The sequence below is a fragment of the Patagioenas fasciata genome, chromosome 20 (assembly GCF_037038585.1).
Source record: "Patagioenas fasciata isolate bPatFas1 chromosome 20, bPatFas1.hap1, whole genome shotgun sequence".
Taxonomy (NCBI): Eukaryota; Metazoa; Chordata; class Aves; order Columbiformes; family Columbidae; genus Patagioenas; species Patagioenas fasciata.
This window is the reverse complement of record NC_092539.1, coordinates 1,508,515-1,527,359: the sequence shown is the minus strand read 5'-3', so window position 1 is coordinate 1,527,359 and position 18,845 is coordinate 1,508,515. Positions and strand designations below refer to the sequence as shown.

General features: G+C 59.6%; 1 protein-coding gene across 14 annotated transcripts in view; it reads left to right on the top strand.

Annotated features, from left to right (window-relative positions):
* Nucleotides 1-18,845, top strand: part of EXD3 (exonuclease 3'-5' domain containing 3) — a 298,384-nt gene that overhangs the window by 259,163 nt on the left and 20,376 nt on the right. For 6 of the 14 annotated variants that reach the window (XM_071817352.1, XM_071817359.1, XM_071817364.1 and 3 more), the window contains one exon: nucleotides 5,771-6,823. The exons of 2 other annotated variants lie outside the window; for them this stretch is intronic. In XM_071817352.1, coding sequence (XP_071673453.1) covers nucleotides 5,771-6,202 — 432 coding nt within the window. In that variant the 3' untranslated portion in view covers nucleotides 6,203-6,823. Of the gene's footprint in view, nucleotides 1-5,770; nucleotides 6,824-18,845 lie in introns of those variants that run through there. 6 more of the 14 variants (XM_071817358.1, XM_071817360.1, XM_071817361.1 and 3 more) reach the window with 1 other exon arrangement.

The following is an 18,845-nucleotide window of genomic DNA, read 5'->3' as shown; positions in this document are numbered from 1 at the left end:
GGGCAGTGCAGCGCTGCTAGGGCTGCGCAACGGCCAATTTGTTTTTTTCAACGAGCCGTGAAAAAAATGGGAACAGCTTCCAAGAAGCAGAATTTTCAGTGTGCACCAGTCTGGGTCCTCCCTGGTGGGTGGAAGGAGTGAGCTGCCTCCTGGGCACATTTCTGGGGCCTTGTCCAAAGTGCTTCTCTGGCCCCATGTGTGCCTCAGGGCAAGGACCCGCCACGCCACGTGCCAGCACCACCGCTCGCTTGTGCCCCGGTGCTGAGTCAGCACTTGGCAAAACTGGGGTGCGCCTGGTGAGCCTGGGAGTGTGAGCAGGTGTGGGATGGGGATGGGGATGGGGATGGGGATGGGGATGAGGATGAGGGTGGGGATGGGGATGAGGATGAGGATGAGGGTGAGGATGAGGATGAGGATGAGGATGAGGATGAGGATGAGGATGAGGATGAGGATGAGGATGAGGATGAAGATGGGGATGGGGTGGGGTTGGGGATGGCGAAGGGGATGAGGACTGGGCTGAGGATGGAGACAGGGATGCTCTCCTGTTCAGAGCAAATGGGTTGTTTTCAGACACACCACCCTTGGTCAGGTTCCTGCACAAAACCAGACATGTTGCCTGGACTTCTCTGGACACCCGCCCTGTGCTCTTCTCCTGCAGGCACAGAGACCTGCATGGATGGAGGTAGCTGGGTTGGGATCAGCCAGAATCAGCTGAGTTCTGCACAGCACAGGGTTGTGCTGCACATTGCAGGGTTGTCCTGCACATCACAGGGTTGTCCTGCACATCACAGGGTTGTGCTGCACGTCACAGGGTTGTGCTGCACGTCACGGGGTTGTCCTGCACACTGCAGGGTTGTGCTGCACATCACAAGGTTGTGCTGCACATTGCAAGGTTGTGCTACACATTGCAGGGTTGCGCTACACGTTGCAGGGTTGTGCTGCACGTCACGGGGTTGTGCTGCACATCACAGGGTTGTGCTGCACGCTGCAGGGTTGTCCTGCACGCTGCAGGGTTGTCCTGCACGCTGCAGGGTTGTCCTGCACACTGCAGGGTTGTCCTGCACGCTGCAGGGTTGTGCTGCACGCTGCAGGGTTGTGCTGCATGCCGGTGCGTGCCTGGCTGCGGCACACACCGTGGGCATGGAGGGGCAGCTCCCAGCACCAGGAAGGGGATGGTGCTCCGGGTGAGGATGCTTCTTCCACCCACTGCCCTTTGGGTGCCCAGCCGGCTGCAAAGGCATCTCCTGCACCCTCCCTCAGCCCAGCACCCACCTGCCGGCCCCCAAGCCCCCACCAGGCCAGGCTGAGTCCCCCGGGCTGCCCTGATGAGTTATCTCCAGCCTCTCCCACCATGGCTCAGCCCTGCAGATCTGCTATGTGATGGGCTGCTGTTGGGTTTTTCTATAGAAAAGAAGTAGTCCTGCAATTGGAGGGGATTTTATAATTATTACTGTTATTCCCAGGCTATCAGGGTCGCCAGCTTAGCCATGCCTAATTGAATCCAGCAGTTTCCTGTGCCCTCAACAACAGGCCTGACACTCCACAGTCCTCCTGGACAGTTTATTTAGATAGGTAAGATCCGGATTTCTGGAGCAAAATAAACAGCACCGGACACCTGGACCCCCCAGCCCTGACCCCTCTGCACCCCAGTGATGGCCCTGCTGCCCTCCGAGCCTCCGGTCCCCTTCGGAGTCCCTCTGCCACCCTGGCCGGGCAGGGCCGCTGGAGAAGGTGCCTGTGGAGGTGCTGCCAGTGGTCAATTTATTCCTTTATTCCAGTGATGGGAAAGGGCCAAGGACAATTGTCCCCTTGTCCCAAAAGACCACATTTCTCTGGCAAAGTCTTTCATGCACTTGTCTGGGACACCTGAGGATCAGAACTCTCCATCAGGGGGATGCTAAGCCCACATGCCTCTCACCCAGCTCTGCAGACCCTGACACTGTGTGTCCCAGGAAAGAAAAAATGCCCCAATTCAACCTGTCTGTGCTGAGCTGGAAGGATAAATGTTAAATGTGAGAAGAGGAAAGTAGCTGGGATGGCTGGGTTTGGTGGGGGGAGGCAGGCTGGGAGCATCCATGTGTGTTAGTGTGGACCGTCAGGTTTTGCTGGGCTGAGTTTTGTGACTATCTTCCAGGGGTAGATTAAATTTGGATGGACGTTAATGTTCCAGTTGCTGCAATTGTGCAAAACACTTCAATTAAAAACAGGTGCTAATCACTTCCTTTCAACTGATGTTCAACATTTGACCAGCCAGAAAGCAGGCTTGAAAACTCTGTTTTTCTGAGACGCTGTGTTGGGACTCAGAAGGTGTGTGAGGCAAACTCGCTGGGTCTTCTAAACATCCCTGTGTGGGAGACGTCAGCCGGGACAGACAAGGCAGCGCGTCCTGTTTGGGCATGGACACCTCCTGGTGCGGGGGTTGGGTCAGACCAGGCATGGCTCCATGGTCCCCGTCCTGCTGGGCCTCCCCTCGCCCATCACCCACCCCACCACAGGCAGGTTTGCAGCTCCCATGGGCTGAGACACTGCCCGGCAGCAGCACCGTGTGCCGGGAGCCCCGGCAGCGTTGCCGTGGAGCTCAGGGTGCCAGGGCTGCCTGCAGCCCCCGTCCGCTCAGAGCCCCCCGTCCCGCCAGCATCACCATTCCCACGGCTCCTCGCTTTGGCTCTTCTCAGGAGAGCTGTTTGGTGGTGTGAAAACTCTTTGGTGTTCATTACCGGCTTTTTGGGTGCAGTTACATGGCGATGCTGACGTGTCCGGACACCACGTGCCTACCCAGTGTCTGTCCCGGCGTCGCGCTCACCCCAGCACTCACCCCAGCACCGCCGGCCCAGCGCAGGCAGCTGCAGCGCCAGGGACCCTTTGTCTGTCTGTAGGATGCGGCTGGGGCTCACTCGGTCCCCCAGGGGAGAAAGGGTCAGGCTGCTACCACAGCCGGTCTGTCCCCAGGCCCGATGGCCCCAATGGCACCATCACAGCTCCCTGTCAGAGCTGGCGCCTGCAGTGACGCTGCTTGGCATGAGCCCAGGCCAAGCCATGGCCCTGACAGTGCCTTTTTTCTTCTTCTTCTTCTTCTTCTTCTTATTATTATTATTCTTTTTTTTTATTTTTCTTTTTTCTTTTTTCTTTCTTTTTTTCTTTCTTTTTTTCTTTTTTCTTGTTTCCCTTCCCTTCCCTTCCCTTCCCTTCCCTTCCCTTCCCTTCCCTTCCCTTCCCTTCCCTTCCCTTCCCTTCTTCATTTTCTTTCTATTTTTCTCTTTTTCTTTCTTGTTCTCATTCTCTCCCAGCTTTCCACACTACCCAGATGTGTTCTTTTCAGTTCATACCCATCAGCCATCTTACTGCTGCTCATAGGGATTCCCAGCCCTCGGCAGAGGTATCGCCGTGTGCCCATGCCCTGACACCCTGACCTGTGTTGTGATAGTGAAGCCTTGTCACCAATAAACCAGAATTTAAGGAGAGGCCGTAGCTGGACCATGAGCTGAGGGTTGTTTGCCGGGATGATGATGAGCTTCTCATCCTGCCCGGCTGGAGGTCAGGCAGGGCAGCTGGGACGGTTCTTCAGGCCGTAGGGCTGGTGACCCCCCTCGTCATCCCTGACGGGGCTGCACTGGGACCTCTGCCCTCTCCCCAACCCGGCAGGCTGGTTTTGCATTGGCACGAGTTAACAAAGAGGAGCTGAGTTTGAATAACTGTGAGTGAGAGCAGGCACAAGCCCAGCATCGTCTTATTTGCAGGGAAAACTAGAGAGAATCCCAGTGCCTCGATTTCTCTGCAGGCACATGGGAGCAACCAAATTTTGGGAGTCCTGAGCACTCTGCCAGTGACTGCAGAGGTGACAGAGGTGACTGGTCCTCCTTGCCACCCCCTCCCAGCAAGCTGGTCCTTGCAGGGCCGGCCGGGTGACCGGCCATTTGGTCCCGGCAGCGTCGGGCCAAGTGCCGATGCCGGCTGCGGTGAGGGCAGCGACTCGCACCTCCGGGCGGAGATGAAAGAGCCGCTGGCGCTGGGAGATGAAAGAGCCAGCGGGGCTGGGGCGCGGGGCGAGGACGGGAGGTGAGGGGAAGCCCCGAGAGTTGTTTTTCTTCTCATCTCTGCTGCGCAGCGGGACGGCGGCGGCAGTGCCGGGCTTTCCCAGGGCCGTGGCAGGGCCGGTCCCCGTGTCGAGCCCCAGCTCACAGCACCGCCGTGCCCTCCCCGCCCTGGCTGAGATGCCGAAGCAACAACAGGACTCACTGAGCATCCGTGGAGGTGGAGAGGCTCTGGGGGTGTTTGCTGAAGGAGAAGGGGTGCAGGGGCGGTGTTACTGCATGGAGGCAGCTCCTGGCCCTGCCCATGACTGTGCCAGCTGCTCAGGGTCGTCCTTGTCACCCAGTGTCAGGTGCCAACACAGAGTGGTGACACAGCAGTGACATAGCCTTGGACAAAGTCTCCATCTCTGGTTTGTGTGTGGTGAGGCTGGGGACAGGGCTCTGTGGCTCAGCTGAGTGGCATAGGCATGGCAAACCTTCCTGTCCCCAGTCCCTGGGGCTCCTGTCCCCAGGCAGGAGCGTTCTCCTGTCCCAGCATCACGGTGCGGTCCTGCCCGGTGCCCTGCCCGGTGCCATGCTGCCGCTGCACCCCACGCTCCCTTTACCTCAGCCCCAAGGTTTTGGGTGCAAGTGCGGATTTGGCTGTGCCGGGACCTCCCGGGTGCTCTCCAAGGGGTGGCCATGTGTCCGGCTGGTCCTTCAGAGCCTCCTCTGCCAACCCCGCTCAGGCTCTGTAATTCAGCAGCGCACAGACAGCACCGAGACAGGTCCCCTTTTATCAGTAGTATGTATGATCCTTTGGCCAAGACTAAAGCTGGGGGAGCAGGATCCCTGAGGGCCGTCAGAGTCACCGTGAGCTGAGCGGGTGTCTCCTGGGCTGCTGCGGGTGGTCTCCTTGAGACACCCCTGTAACCTTCTGCATTGGGGCGGTTTGTCCCCAGTAGCTCATGCAGAGCGGTGAGAGCAGAGGCTGCTGCTCCAGAAAAGCTCCCAGAAAGCCTGGCACTTGGAGGTTTAGAATTCGTGTTGCCTTGGACGTTGAGGTTGAGCCTGCAAGACCAAACGTCAAGCTGCTAACCCCCAAAGACTCTACCCAGGTACCTGATGTAGGCCCATTTTTCATTTCTATGTGTTGTTTTTGTATGCAAGAGCTTGTGCAAGGCCTGGGCGGTTGCTTTGAGGAGCCTCAACTTTGCAGGTACCCTGGATCAATACCAGGTTGCTGCCCCCAGGGCTGCTCAGGCAGAGCTCAGTGGATTTCATCCTCCAGCCCTGGCCCTGTGTGTCCCAGCGCTCTGCCAGGCTGCAGGACCCCCCCAGCAGGCTGGTGGTGGCCAGAGACTGACTGGTTATGGTCACAAGCAAAGGACAATGAGGAGAGGGACCCTGAGTCCCCTGGCATGGCAAGTAGGGAACAACAAAGCTCCGAGGACTCACCGAGAATATTGGGTGAGGATGCTGATGGAGCTGAAGAGGTGTCTGGCTTGGCATCTGCATGGCCCAGGCTGCGATGTGCTCATCACTGCATGGACTGAACTGAAAAATGGGGGGGGATCACTTGTTTCAGCTTAAGATGTTGCATTTGAAGTTAATTTTCGTTGCCTCGGGGTGGCCTGGTTGGTTCTGAACCTCTTTGAAATGGTTGGGTTTGGGCAGACCTCAGGCAGCAGAAGCGGTATATCTGGAGCTGTCCCCTAAACACATCTCTCCGTTTGTGTCTCCTGCTGCTCTCCCGGCAGGTCCAGGGCCACTGCCCGCCCTGGGGACCCGTGTGCCCGCTGGGACCCCGCTGCGCATCGCCCGCGCTGCACCCACGCAGCGCACGGAGCTGGGGAGGAGCTCTGGGGAGCCGGGCTGGGCTGAAGGCACCGGACAAACCCTCCTGGCTGCTCTGCCCTCGCAGCTGCAGCGAGTCTGGGGGCGCTCTGCCTGCCCCTCCCTGCAGAGCACCAGCCTCTTCAGGACCCATGGGATCCGACTGGTGCTGGGAAACCCGGGGACGATGGCCAGGGGGACGAGGGTCCCCACTCAGCTCTGTGCCTCTCCTCTGCACCAGCTCGCCCTGCTCCTGCCTTGTCCGCCCCAGCTGCTGGGTAAGGATCGCTTCTCACCTTGCACAAAGCTTAACGCCCGTGGCCTTGGCTCGATTTGTGTCTCAGAGGCACTTCTGAACCACGGACAGGTGGTGAGAACTCACCCACGTGCTCGTCTCCATCACACGGACACGGGTGTGCAGAGGAGCTGCCGCGGTGCCGGCGCGGTGGGCAGGCTTCACCCTCGCTGCCACAAGCGCCAAGGCACCTGTGTCAGGCGATGAATTAAACCCGCTGCCGCGCTTCCCCGCACGTCTGCCAGGCACCGCGAGTGAACCGAGGGGTTTTGAAACCAGCCCAGAAACGCACCGGGAGACAGCCTGCGTTTATCATGCTTCTGCTTTCTCCGGAATTCCCGTCCTCTGACATGTTTATATCAAACCTGATGACCCAAATCTGACTGCAGCAACTGAGAAGAAAAGTGACCTTCTGAAAAGAGCAGCTGAGCCAGCCCGCCTGTGTTTCGGGCCACCCTGGGCCACTACACCCGGCCACGCCATGGAGAGGAGCAGCCAGGCAGCACCGAGATGTTTCACCAGGTTTAATTCAATTACTTCGCAAAGCAGCGTGTAGCACCACCGACACCTTCACAGCGTCTCGTGGCAGCAAAACAGCTCTGGAAGCTGTCACTGGTGGCCAGTGCAAAACACTTTAGTGGGCTTGGGCCAGGAGCTAATAAACGTGTGTGTGCAATGTGAAAAACACCTGCCTCTTTGCTACGGGACCCGCCGATGGAGCTGGGGGAGCAGAGAGTGGCCCCGTCCCTGCCCCACGCCGGGGCACTGGGAACGGCCAGCAGCTACTTGGGGGACCTGGAAAAGTCCCCCAGCCCATGGGGTCAGGGAAGGAGCTGCCGTCACAGCTGCAGGCAGGGCAGGGAGCAATAGAAGGGGGGAAAAAGGGAAAAAAATAGTCATGCATCCCTCCTTCCTCCTCCCTTCCTCATTAGAAGCATTGAGCTGGTGGAGGCTGCGAGTGAATGTGGAATTTGTGGGGTCTGGCAGCCCCGTGGGAAGGCAGGGACGTGTCCCCGGTGGGGGACTCTTCAGGCATTCAGCACCTGCCGTGGCCCTGAACTGTCAAAGGTCTCCAGACAAAAATGGGGCAGAGCAGATATTTTTAAAGTGAAGAAACCTTCTTTAACTCAACATCAAGCAGCTGTGATGGGCAAAAGCTCAAACTGTCTCCCCAGGCAGGTCTCCTTTCATTAAAAGCCTGAGCAAAGAGGATGTTACCCCAACTGTTCCACTTCTCGGGCGGTGTCTGCCAATGTCTGGGGCAGGGAGATGTGGTCGTTTGTGACGCACATCCCACCTCTGCCACAGCTCCCGGGGAGCCCATCGCCCACCCTGCTCAGTGCTCTTCTCATCTGGCTGCTCCAGATGTTGCACAGGTGGGTTTTTCCCCAGCCTGGTGATGCTTTCTCAGCCTCTCTTCCCACCCTTCAGGGAAGCCTGAAAGGGAGTGGGAGTTTCAGAGCTGGCAAACCCCACCATGGTTCGGTCAGCAGTGTGGGAAGGACCAGCCTGAGCCCTGCGAATGGTCTGGGGGAAGCCTGGGGAGAGCCGCAGTGGCTCCAGGGGCTGAAGGGGCTCTACCAACCCGGGGACTCCTGTGAGTCAACGTGCCCTGATGGTGAAGGGCTCCCTGCTGCATGAAGCCCAGGGGAAGGAGTCCCCTCCACGCCCCAACCCACAGCCCCATCCATCTCTCCTTGGTGGGGGGGGAACAGGCAAGGGCCACCCCAGCCATCCCGGGCTCTGGAAGAAGGACCCTGACCCCGGGGGGGTCCCACTGCTCTGCTTCACCAGGGCTGCGTGCCCAGCTCATGGAGCCCCGTCCCCCCCAGAGCATCCGCGGGCTGGGCAGGGCATGGGGACAGGGGGGACAGCTGGCCCCAGAGCCCCCGCTAAGTGCTTGTGGGGTTGGGTTTTTTTCCACTCCTGGGAACCAAGCGTCAGCTTTTGTTGGCGAACAGACCGTAGCTTTCATGTGAAAAGGTTAGTACAGTATGTTAGTTCCTAATGAGGGGATAATAGAGTCTGATTCTCACACCCCGGGGACTGTGAGGTGACAGCAGCACGGGAGAAGGGTATTTAACACCTTCACCCTGGGAACCTTTCCCTTCACAGACGAATCCCCCGGCCTTGCCAAGAGCGGTGAGGAGGAGGAGGAGCACAGTGCAGGGCCTTTGCCCCCACGTCCCTCTCACGCCCCGATCCCATCCATCGGCACACGTGTCCTGGTGGCGGGGGCAGCCTGCCGAAGAGCCTGGGAAACAGCCCATTAGTCCAGATTTGGCCCCAAATCACCCGCTCAGAGTGTCAAAATCTCCCCGGCCATGGGCACCGCAGGGAGGCTGTGGGTCCCAGGGCTGGGTGTGTGGGGAGGTGTGTGCACTGCCCGTGTGACGGGTGCCCTCAGGCTGTGTCCCCGTGGCTGTCACCTCCCTGGCTGCCGTGTCGCAGTGCCTGTGCCAGGACTGGGGCTCGCCATGCCGCCCAGCGCGTCCTCGCTGGAGCAAGATTTGGGAGTGGACATGTCCCGCAAAGCCTGAGCACAGCGCACGTGCCATGCGGGGGAGATTTAAGGGCTTTTCCTAGAAAAATCAAGATTCCTTCCTACATCCAGCCTCCGCCCATCCTGCTGCAGCGGCTTAGGAGGGGGACAAGCCCTGCAAGTGCGTGGCGCCTGGGGACAGCCCTGCACGTGGCTGTGGCACCTCCGGGGCTCTCACGCACGTGCCATCCCGAGGCAGTTACCAGATACACAGCAGTGTTGGTGTTTTCTCCGGGGTAATAGCATCCAGCGAGGACAGCCCAGATGCCAGGGTGAGGTTTCACAGGGACAATCTCCTTCCCGATGACAGGAACCACGGACGCCATGGCAGCTGGAGGCTCGCAGCCCCCGAGGAGCTCGCTGCTGCGGCTGCGTGTCGAGCTGCGGGGGCCCGAGCTGGGTTAAACCCCCGGCTGCTGTAGTTGTTGAGGGAGTTCAGTCAGACTGCCTGTGCGGGGAGCTGGAACGTCCTCAGAGCTGGAGAGACCAGTTTCGCCAAATTCCACCCCCACAGGATGCCAAATTACGAGTGTCATCGCCTGGGCTGTCAGTTCCCTCCAAGCTTTTCGGGGCAAGACACCTTCTCACGGCTTAGCGGTCTTAGAAATGGCAGATTTTGGTAGTAACCCTTTCCTGGGTGACCTGTTTCTTATGCTGAGGTTGCACGTGGGAAACCACGAACTTGCACATCCCCAGTGGGAGCCGCTTGTCCTTGGTTTGCTGCTCCCACTGAGTCACGCTCAGGTGGGACAAGTGACGCTGCAAAGTGGTGACACTGCCGTGCCCCCTCCACGTGGCTGGGTCAGACACCAGAGGTGGGGTTGATGGGGTTATTTTGGGGTACAGCCTGTGCCTGCTGGGATAAACACACTGAGGAATTACTGCAGCTGATCGCCACAGTCAGTGTTTGATAACGTGGGGAGGGCCGGCTCCTGCGGCACCCGCCAGGCTTTGCCGTACCTGTCCTGGGCACCCAGGTCCTCCAGCCACCGTGTCCCTGTGTGCTCCTGCAGTGTGGCCGAGGCCCTGCTCCCCCCTCGCTCCCAGCAGCTCCTGGCTTCATTGCTCAGCTCTTTTGTGCTCTTTTCTTTCTCCTTCATTCTTTAAAATAGCAGGATGCCAACTCCAGCCTCACTGGGTTCTCGGACAGCACCACTTGAAGGCTGTGTTCTCTGGCTCCCACATCTCAGTTTGCGGTGACACGAAGTCGGTGGCAATGCCTCCCTGTCCTCCCCAGTGGTGCTGGGTTCCATGGGCGTGCTGGGTGAGCAGCAAACCCCTCTGGGGGTGTCAGGCCTGGGCTGTTATCTGCTCCCCAGCAAACCCAGAGGAAAACAAAGGGCAGGAGGGGATTTTGGGTTGGATCTTTCTGCAAGGACCCTGCATCCCAAGGCTGGTCGTCTCCTCCAGCCTTTTAGCTTTGGAGGTTCCTGGGTCAGACGAAAGTGTGGGAGCACCTCTGATGCGCTGAGGAGTCAGAAGAGGGGCCCAAGCCCAATTTTCCTTCCCAGACATGGAGGACGCTGTGGGGGTTGGATGGGGGAGGCTGGGAAAGCAGTTCCTTGAGACCAAACAGAAATGTCACAGCAAGGTGTGATGATGACCAGTGCCTGCGGGTCAGCATCACAAAGCACCTGAAGAGTGAGAATCCAACATTTTGCCTGTCCGTTGTGTTATTTTTTAATGTCCAAACCCCTGGAGCAGGGAGCAAACTGTGGTGCACGCCTGGGGAGGGGAACCAGTGGCCCCAGGGACCGGCCATGAGAGTGATGAAGTTTGGTGAGAATTTGCTTTACTGAAGTAGAGGCTCTGAGACACAGAGACCTGCGAGCTCTGCAAACAGAGCCTGTGGGCTGTGCTTCACCTGCTGTGAAGTACCACGTTTGGTGTTTTCTAGGATGGTGGGTTGGAGAGGCAGTGACCATGCTAAGGCAGCACACACATGGGCACGGCAGAGTCATGGTCCCTCTTCAGCAGTGGGCAATTTCTGCGTCCCGAAGGCCAGATTTGGGGCTATTGCAGAGCAGCTGTCACCCAGCTCTTCTTTGCACCAGCCTGCCCCAGGGGCAGAGCTGCCTCTTGCTTCTCTGGGTCGTGGCACCAGGGCTCCCCAGTTGCGTGGTGGCAGCGCTGGTGGTGGCATTGCCGGTGCTGTGCCCGGCTGCACGGCCCCTTCTCGGGCTGCTGCAGCCCAACCGCGTCCCCCGGAGGAGAGGGCAGCGAGCGGGTGGGTGGGAGCAGGTTGCCCACCTTGGTACACGGGTTCGCATCATCCCTGGACCCACAGGGCATCTTTCTGGGTCAACTTGCGTGAGCTTGTTTTCGCTGGAAGAGACGTTTTCCAGCTGAGATGGCCTGAGAAGCAGACATTCCCTCGCTTGAGTGTGCTGAAATGTTTAATTAGAATTTAACAGCAGCCTGGGAAAAAGGTGTCTTGTCATATTTCTGGGCTGCATTTTGTTGTTGAACTGCTAGCCCCGTACGAGCACAGCCGAGGGAGACCTGCCGCACAATGAGCCCTTTATGTGCCTCTCCCGTGGCTCGCCCTGACCCTGAACTTTCCCATTAGCTGTTGGCACGGTGCCCTCACGCATGTGCCCGGGACGGCACGGGGACAGGAGCGCACAGCAACACAACAGTTTGGCCTCTGTTTTTGGGGTTGTTGTTGCAGGAGAGGGGACAGCGCGGGGTGTCCGGAGGAGAGGACATCCCGCTGGCTGTGCTTGGATGTTCAGGTGAGCCCAAGGTGCCCTGCCAAGGCTCTGGTGTGTGGTCAAAGGGATGCAACGTGACAAGCGTGCACGTGGCAGGATGCTGGGGTGCAGCAGGATGGCTCCTGGGGACATGGCGTTCACCTGTGCGGGACCCTCACCCAAGTGTTTCTGAAGATGCTGCCCACATAGATCAAAGGTTTCCTTTCTCGGACCCCAGCGGGGATTCCAACCTCGGTCCCACCCCTCTCCCCTGCACGAGAAGGGAAGATGCTGAGCCCTGCCCGGCTGGTGGAGCCAGGGAAGCTGCGGGACGGGATCCTCAGCCCTGGGCACCTGGGTGGACCCTGGGTAGCGTGGCCGCATCCTGAGGGAGCTGAGGAGGAATGAGAGGAATGGAGCACACACCTTCCTCCCCGACTTCGCCTCCACAAAAAGTCCATCAGTATTTTCCACTCGTGGGTATTTTTTTTCCACGGGCTGAAATCAGAAGTTTTGCTGCCGCTCACCTGCTGGTGTCCTGCGCATCAGCCGAAGAGCAGAGCCTGGTTTGGTGGGGCTGCATTGCTCCTCTTGCCACTGAAACAGTAGAGAGTAAATCCTTTGGGTCCAGCAAAAGCCTAAAGTATGCCACATGTTTGTGTGTGTATTATTTACCCCTTTTGACCCTTTTTCTTTGCTTGACACCAGCGTGCAGTGCTCCAGATAGCACCCCAGGCCCCCACTGCGGTGTCAAGACGTGGAGGTTTTGGGGTCCCCCAGGATCACTCCTGTCACACTGTGGTGACCTCATATGTCACCAACACACTGGGGTCACATTAGCACATCTGGGAGGTGTCAGGCTGGGAACGCAAGGAATTGGTGCACAAGGTCTGCCGGGGTTTCTTTTTGCTCCGGCAGCAGCAGCTCTTCCCCCGCACCGCTCCCGGGGGCTTTCATCTTGTAGGTCCCGGCTAGCAGCTTGCATGGCTTCTTTCTGAGACTGTTTTTGGGGTGTCCTTTTGGAGAAGTCCTGCAGGAGCTAGTGCTTTCCCTTGAGATGAGGTGCACATGGTGGTTCCCAAAGGAGATGGTGCTCCCTGTGAGCTCTGGGCTGGAAGTGCTGGCAGAGCCCAGCGGTGAAGCTTCACGCTCTGCTGCCGTGGATGAGCTGTACCCTGGGGCCAGCCACTGCATTGGGTGGTGAGACCCTTCCAAAGGTGCTCAGCACCAGCCTGGTCCTCACCAAAATTCCTGGTTTTTCCACCCTTGTTCTACCAAAGGTTTCTCCGTAAGCTTGGGGCCCCTGGGGCAGCATGTAGCCCACCCACCTTCATTCACGGCATGTCCCACAGCCATCCCAGTCCACCTTTGGTGCCAGAGGTGACCAGCCTTGGTCCCAGCTCTGCCAGGAGTTGCCTAGAGAGAAGAACACTGACAGAATGGATTAAAAACATGTTTCTGGGTGTTAAAATTGCTCCCTACTGCCTGTATTTCCCTCCATGCAGGCAGTGTGGGCAGAGGCTGATGCCTTTGCTCAGAGGCTGGAGGTGATGCTGTGGGGACCTTCTGCTCCTCCTTCAGGCATGGTGACAGGCATGATCTACAGAGGGGACCATCCCAGAGGGCCTGGGAGGATTGTGCAGCGGGACCATCACCGAATTCACTGGCAGGACGTGCTATTTCTGCGGTGACATCCTGGCAGAGTCGTGCGACCAACAGCACCGTGGTCCCCTCCACTGCTGCTCCCTTGGTCAGGAAGCTTCCCCAGCCCTGGTGGTGCTGCGTGATGGGCAGGATCTGCACCCAGGGTGACTTCTCCCCAACAGCCTTGGCCCGTGTCTGAGCTGATGCAGGTGATGTGGGATTTCGATGCTCCCTGGGAGGACGAGAACAGGTCTCAGCTCACAGCAGGGATAAGGAGTCAGATTAGATCTGAGCTGGTGCCAGGCTCTGCGTGAGGCTCTTGCCAGGCTATTGCTGCCATAGGTTGCCCAGAGACACCAGGATTAATGAGTGACCCGTGCTCTGGGGACACTGTCTGTCCCTCAACCCACAGCGTGGACGGGGAGGCTGGTGCCTGCAGGAGCAGCCGCCAGGGACAGCATCACCAATGCAGGGGCTTGGGGTCCTGAGTGCAGAGTCTTGTTCCAAACACGTCCGGGTGTGACCTGTCGAGCGTCACGCAGTGCTGAGGCGGATGGAAACCTCCTCTGTCAGCGGGAGCCCCGCGGGAGGTTATTTCCCCACCGTCCGCAGCATCGCTCCTTCCCCTTCTGTTCTGCAAAATGTCAAATCCGCTCTCAACCATTTTCCCCCCGCAGGTGGGTGTTTCTCACTGCCCGAGCCCCATGGGGCTGCTGCTCTGGGCTGGAGTTGGAGTTTCGGACCGTCTTGTGCTTGAGACTGGGGACCCGTGGGCTGAGGGGGTCTCTGTGCCTTTTCTCATCGCTGCCACTGGGTTTGACAAAATGACTTTGCCTAAGGGCTGTCTCTGCTCATCATGGCTTTTTGACATAGGGCTGAGTGCAAGCACAGGGCGCAGGTTGGGCTTTGCTCTTACTGGGCTGCTGGAAGGCTGCTGCCTGCCCAGCTCTTCCCCACAAGTAAAATTAATGTTGCAAACCCTTTGGTTGGGGGAAAAAGAGAATGGGTCAAAAGGACTGGATGGGTTTTGCTAAGACCAAGAGGAGCAGGCTGCTGGGAGTGACAACGGGACTCGGAACAGGGCTGAAGGGAGAAGTGGTTTCTCTGTGGGGTGGCTGGTGATGAGAAGGTAACAAAGGGAAATGGTCTTGGTGTTGGGGTGCAGGTGGGTATTGGCAGGACAAGGGAGCCCAGAGCAAACACGTGAGCAAGAAGTGAAAGAACTGGAGAGCATCTGGGCAGAAAAGCTTCCCGAGGTGGAACAGCAGAGCAGGAGGGAAATGAGAGAGCAGGGAAGAGCCGGCTGTTAAATACAGGTTGGAGTGGTTGGAGTGGAGGTGAAAGGAGTGGGGTGAGCAGACTGGGGGTGATGGGAGTGGGGCTGGGCAAAGCGGGGTGACCAGACTGGAGGTGACTGGTGTGGACATGGTGGGAGCGGGGTGACCGGGTGTTGGTGGGAGCAGAAGACACAGGTTCTGTCAGGGGGCTGGTGCTGCCCAGGCAAGAGCAGCAGCGGATCCGCAGGGACCCTGCGAGCACAGGCAGGAGTGCAGCACCACGGTGCTGAGCCAGCAAACACCCGGACCCTCCTGGGTCACTCCTGCAGTGCTGAGGATGCTGCTGCCCTTTCAGCATCTTCATCTCAGAGTGAGGAGGAGGAGCTGATCCTGGTGGGTCAGCTGTGCCAGGGGTTCTGCCACCCATCGTCCTGCCCTGCTGGGGAAGGAGCTGTACTGGGGAGGGGTCCCCAGCTCCGCCACCGAGCAACGGGCACTGAGCACCAGGCCTGGTTTGGTTTCCCTTGGGCTTGGTGGACGATAACATGCAACCCAAGACGTGAAGTGTATCCCTCCATCAGGCTGCTGGCGAGCTGCCCGAGGGGCCCCTGCTGTTGCAAATGTGGTATCTCTGCCTCAGGAGCTTTTCTTTATTAAACTAAAGGCTGGGTTTGGATGTCAGGGGTCCGGGGCTTGTCTCAATGCACATCCAGGGCAGTTACACCGCAGTGCATTTTTTACGGGCTCCCAACCAGCAGTGCCAGGAACCTGAACCCATTACAAGACCTTGTCAAGCGCCGAGATCAGCACACGTGGGACCCCAGGGCAGCTTTTACTGCTGCACATGTCGGGGCTGGTGAGACACCCCTGCCTGTGACTTGAGCCCAGAAACCTCTGCCTGCCCTGTGCAGTCATCCTGAGCTGCCCCCGCCAGGTACTTGGGGACCGCGGGGCCCCGTGTGCCGCTGGCAGAGCCGGTGGGGGTGCTGGGAACCAGCTGCAGCGCGCCCAGGGCTCGCAAGTGTGTCAAAGCAGAAAAATGTGCTGGGAACAGCTTTGCCCTCCCTCCTTTGGCTCCTCCTGTGCACGCCGAGCAGGCCAAGTCCTGGCGCAGACAGGGAGCGCTGCCTGCTCGCCCTGGCCGAGCTGGGGTGGGCAGGGGGGTTTGCAGGGTGCTGAGAACCCTCTGCCTTGTGCTGGGCAGAGCGGGGGCTGGCGGGGAGCCCTGCCTGCTCCCCGAACTGTGCTCCATGGTGCGGGGCTGGGGCTTGGACCCCGCTCAGCCACTGAGGCTGTGACATGTCCCCAGGGGACCGCGGGGAGCAGGTCTGGGGACAGTGGGACTTGTTTGCAGAGCCGAGACTGGAGGGAATTCAAATCCTCAGGTGCAAGAAGGTCCCTGCAATTCACGGTGTGGAGCGTGGCAGTGGCTTTGATTTTAGCAGAGTTTAAGCTTCTCCTTCAAAATGGAAGTGTCCAGCTGTCCCGGCTGCAGGAAGCACAACCCCCCCGGTGTGTCCCAGCCACCTCCAGGCAGCCGAGGGACCGATCGGCACCTGTGGCGGTGTCCAGGGCAGAGGAGCAGCCGCTGCACCATGTGGGGCTGGCTGATCTACAGGGGCCTTCCCCCCTTCAACCAACCCCGTGGGATGCAGGGTTTGCCTGCCGGGGTGGGACAGTCGGACACCCTGCGGGTGGGAGCTGGGGAGGTGACAGAGTGCATCAGTGGCCATTTCCCCGAGGGGCTACATTTGCAGTGGGGTGGCTGGTCAGGCCCGTGCTGGCTTACGGGTGAGTGCTGCAAACAGTTCGTTACCTCTGTAAAACCCAACGTTCCCTCCCTCGCCCCCGTCGCCAGGCTGGCGGAATCTCCGTGTCCCTGATGGGCACCACCCAGGGACCCACAGCCCAGCGCCCGTGGGCCCAGGCAGCCCAGCTGGGGACACAGCTCTGCTGCACTTTGAGCCCAGCCTGCGGGTGAGCACTGCCTGGGGATCTGATCTCAGGACTGGTGGCTAATCCCATCCTCAAATCTGATTTCAGACTGGGTGCTAATCCCAGGCTGGATGCTGAGCCCAGCCTGTGTGCTGAGCCTGATCAAGTTAAACCTGAGTGCTTAGCCCAGTTTGGGTTCTGAACCCAACCCAGCTCAGCCTGGATGTGAGCCAAGCTTAGGGCTGAGCCCTGTCAGACCCAACCTGCAGGAAAGCTGCTGGGCCTTGCTCTGTCCATCCCTGGGGGTGACAGCCCAGCCTGGCTGAGGGGCGCACACCCAGGATTAGGAGATTTTCCCCAAACCCGCTATGCTGGAGGCAGCCTGGGCACCAACTGCAGTGGGCAGCAGTGCAGGCAGCAGTAGGGGCAGCAGTAGGGGCAGCAGTAGGGGCAGCAGTGCAGGCAGCAGTGGGGACAGCAGTGTGGGCAGCAGTGGGGACAGCAGTGTGGGCAGCAGTGGGACAGCAGTGGGGACGGCAGTGGGACAGCAGTGGGGACGGCAGCGGGTACAGCAGTGGGACAGCTGTGGGACAGCAGTGGGGACAGCAGTGGGTACAGCAGTGGGACAGCAGCGGGTACAGCAGTGGGACAGCTGTGGGACAGCAGTGGGGTAGCAGTGGGGCAGCAGTGGATACAGCAGTGGGGCAGCAGTGGGTACAGCAGTGGGTACAGCAGTGGGAACAGCAGTGGGGCAGCAGTGGGTACAGCAGTGGGACAGCAGTGGGTACAGCAGTGGGTACAGCAGTGGGGCAGCAGTGGGTACAGCAGTGGGACAGCAGTGGGGCAGCAGTGGGTACAGCAGTGGGACAGCAGTGGGGACAGCAGTGGGGACAGCAGTGGGAACAGCAGTGGGGCAGCAGTGGGTACAGCAGTGGGTACAGCAGTGGGAACAGCAGTGGGAACAGCAGTGGGGCAGCAGTGGGGACAGCAGTGGGGACAGCAGTGGGAACAGCAGTGGGGCAGCAGTGGGGACAGCAGTGGGTACAGCAGTGGGTACAGCAGTGGGGCAGCAGTGGGTACAGCAGTGGGACAGCAGTGGGGCAGCAGTGGGTACAGCAGTGGGACAGCAGTGGGGACAGCAGTGGGGACAGCAGTGGGAACAGCAGTGGGGCAGCAGTGGGTACAGCAGTGGGTACAGCAGTGGGAACAGCAGTGGGAACAGCAGTGGGGCAGCAGTGGGGACAGCAGTGGGGACAGCAGTGGGAACAGCAGTGGGGCAGCAGTGGGGACAGCAGTGGGTACAGCAGTGGGTACAGCAGTGGGACAGCAGTGGGGACAGCAGTGGGTACAGCAGTGGGTACAGCAGTGGGTACAGCAGTGGGACAGCAGTGGGTACAGCAGTGGGACAGCAGTGGGGACAGCAGTGGGTACAGCAGTGGGACAGCAGTGGGGCAGCAGTGGGGGCAACAGTGGGGACAGCAGTGGGAACAGCAGTGGGACAGCAGTGGGTACAGCAGTGGGACAGCAGTGGGAACAGCAGTGGGGCAGCAGTGGGTACAGCAGTGGGACAGCAGTGGGACAGCAGTGGGACAGCAGTGGGTACAGCAGTGGGTACAGCAGTGGGACAGCAGTGGGTACAGCAGTGGGTACAGCAGTGGGGCAGCAGTGGGGACAGCAGTGGGTACAGCAGTGGGACAGCAGTGGGGACAGCAGTGAGACAGCAGTGGGACAGCAGTGGGGCAGCAGTGGGGCAGCAGTGGGACAGCAGTGGGGCAGCAGTGGGACAGCAGTGGGTACAGCAGTGGGTACAGCAGTGGGACAGCAGTGGGGACAGCAGTGAGACAGCAGTGGGACAGCAGTGGGGACAGCAGTGGGACAGCAGTGGGTACAGCAGTGGGACAGCAGTGGGACAGCAGTGGGTACAGCAGTGGGACAGCAGTGGGACAGCAGTGGGTACAGCAGTGGGACAGCAGTGGGACAGCAGTGGGGCAGCAGTGGGGACAGCAGTGGGAACAGCAGTGGGGCAGCAGTGGGTACAGCAGTGGGACAGCAGTGGGTACAGCAGTGGGTACAGCAGTGGGGACAGCAGTGGGAACAGCAGTGGGGCAGCAGTGGGGCAGCAGTGGGTACAGCAGTGGGGACAGCAGTGGGTACAGCAGTGGGAACAGCAGTGGGAACAGCAGTGGGGCAGCAGTGGGTACAGCAGTGGGGACAGCAGTGGGAACAGCAGTGGGGCAGCAGTGGGACAGCAGTGGGGACAGCAGTGGGTACAGCAGTGGGTACAGCAGTGGGACAGCAGTGGGGACAGCAGTGGGTACAGCAGTGGGACAGCAGTGGGGACAGCAGTGAGACAGCAGTGGGTACAGCAGTGGGGTAGCAGTGGGGCAGCAGTGGGACAGCAGTGGGGACAGCAGTGGGTACAGCAGTGGGTACAGCAGTGAGACAGCAGTGGGTACAGCAGTGGGTACAGCAGTGGGGACAGCAGTGGGACAGCAGTGGGGCAGCAGTGGGACAGCAGTGGGGACAGCAGTGGGTACAGCAGTGGGTACAGCAGTGGGACAGCAGTGGGGACAGCAGTGGGTACAGCAGTGGGACAGCAGTGGGGACAGCAGT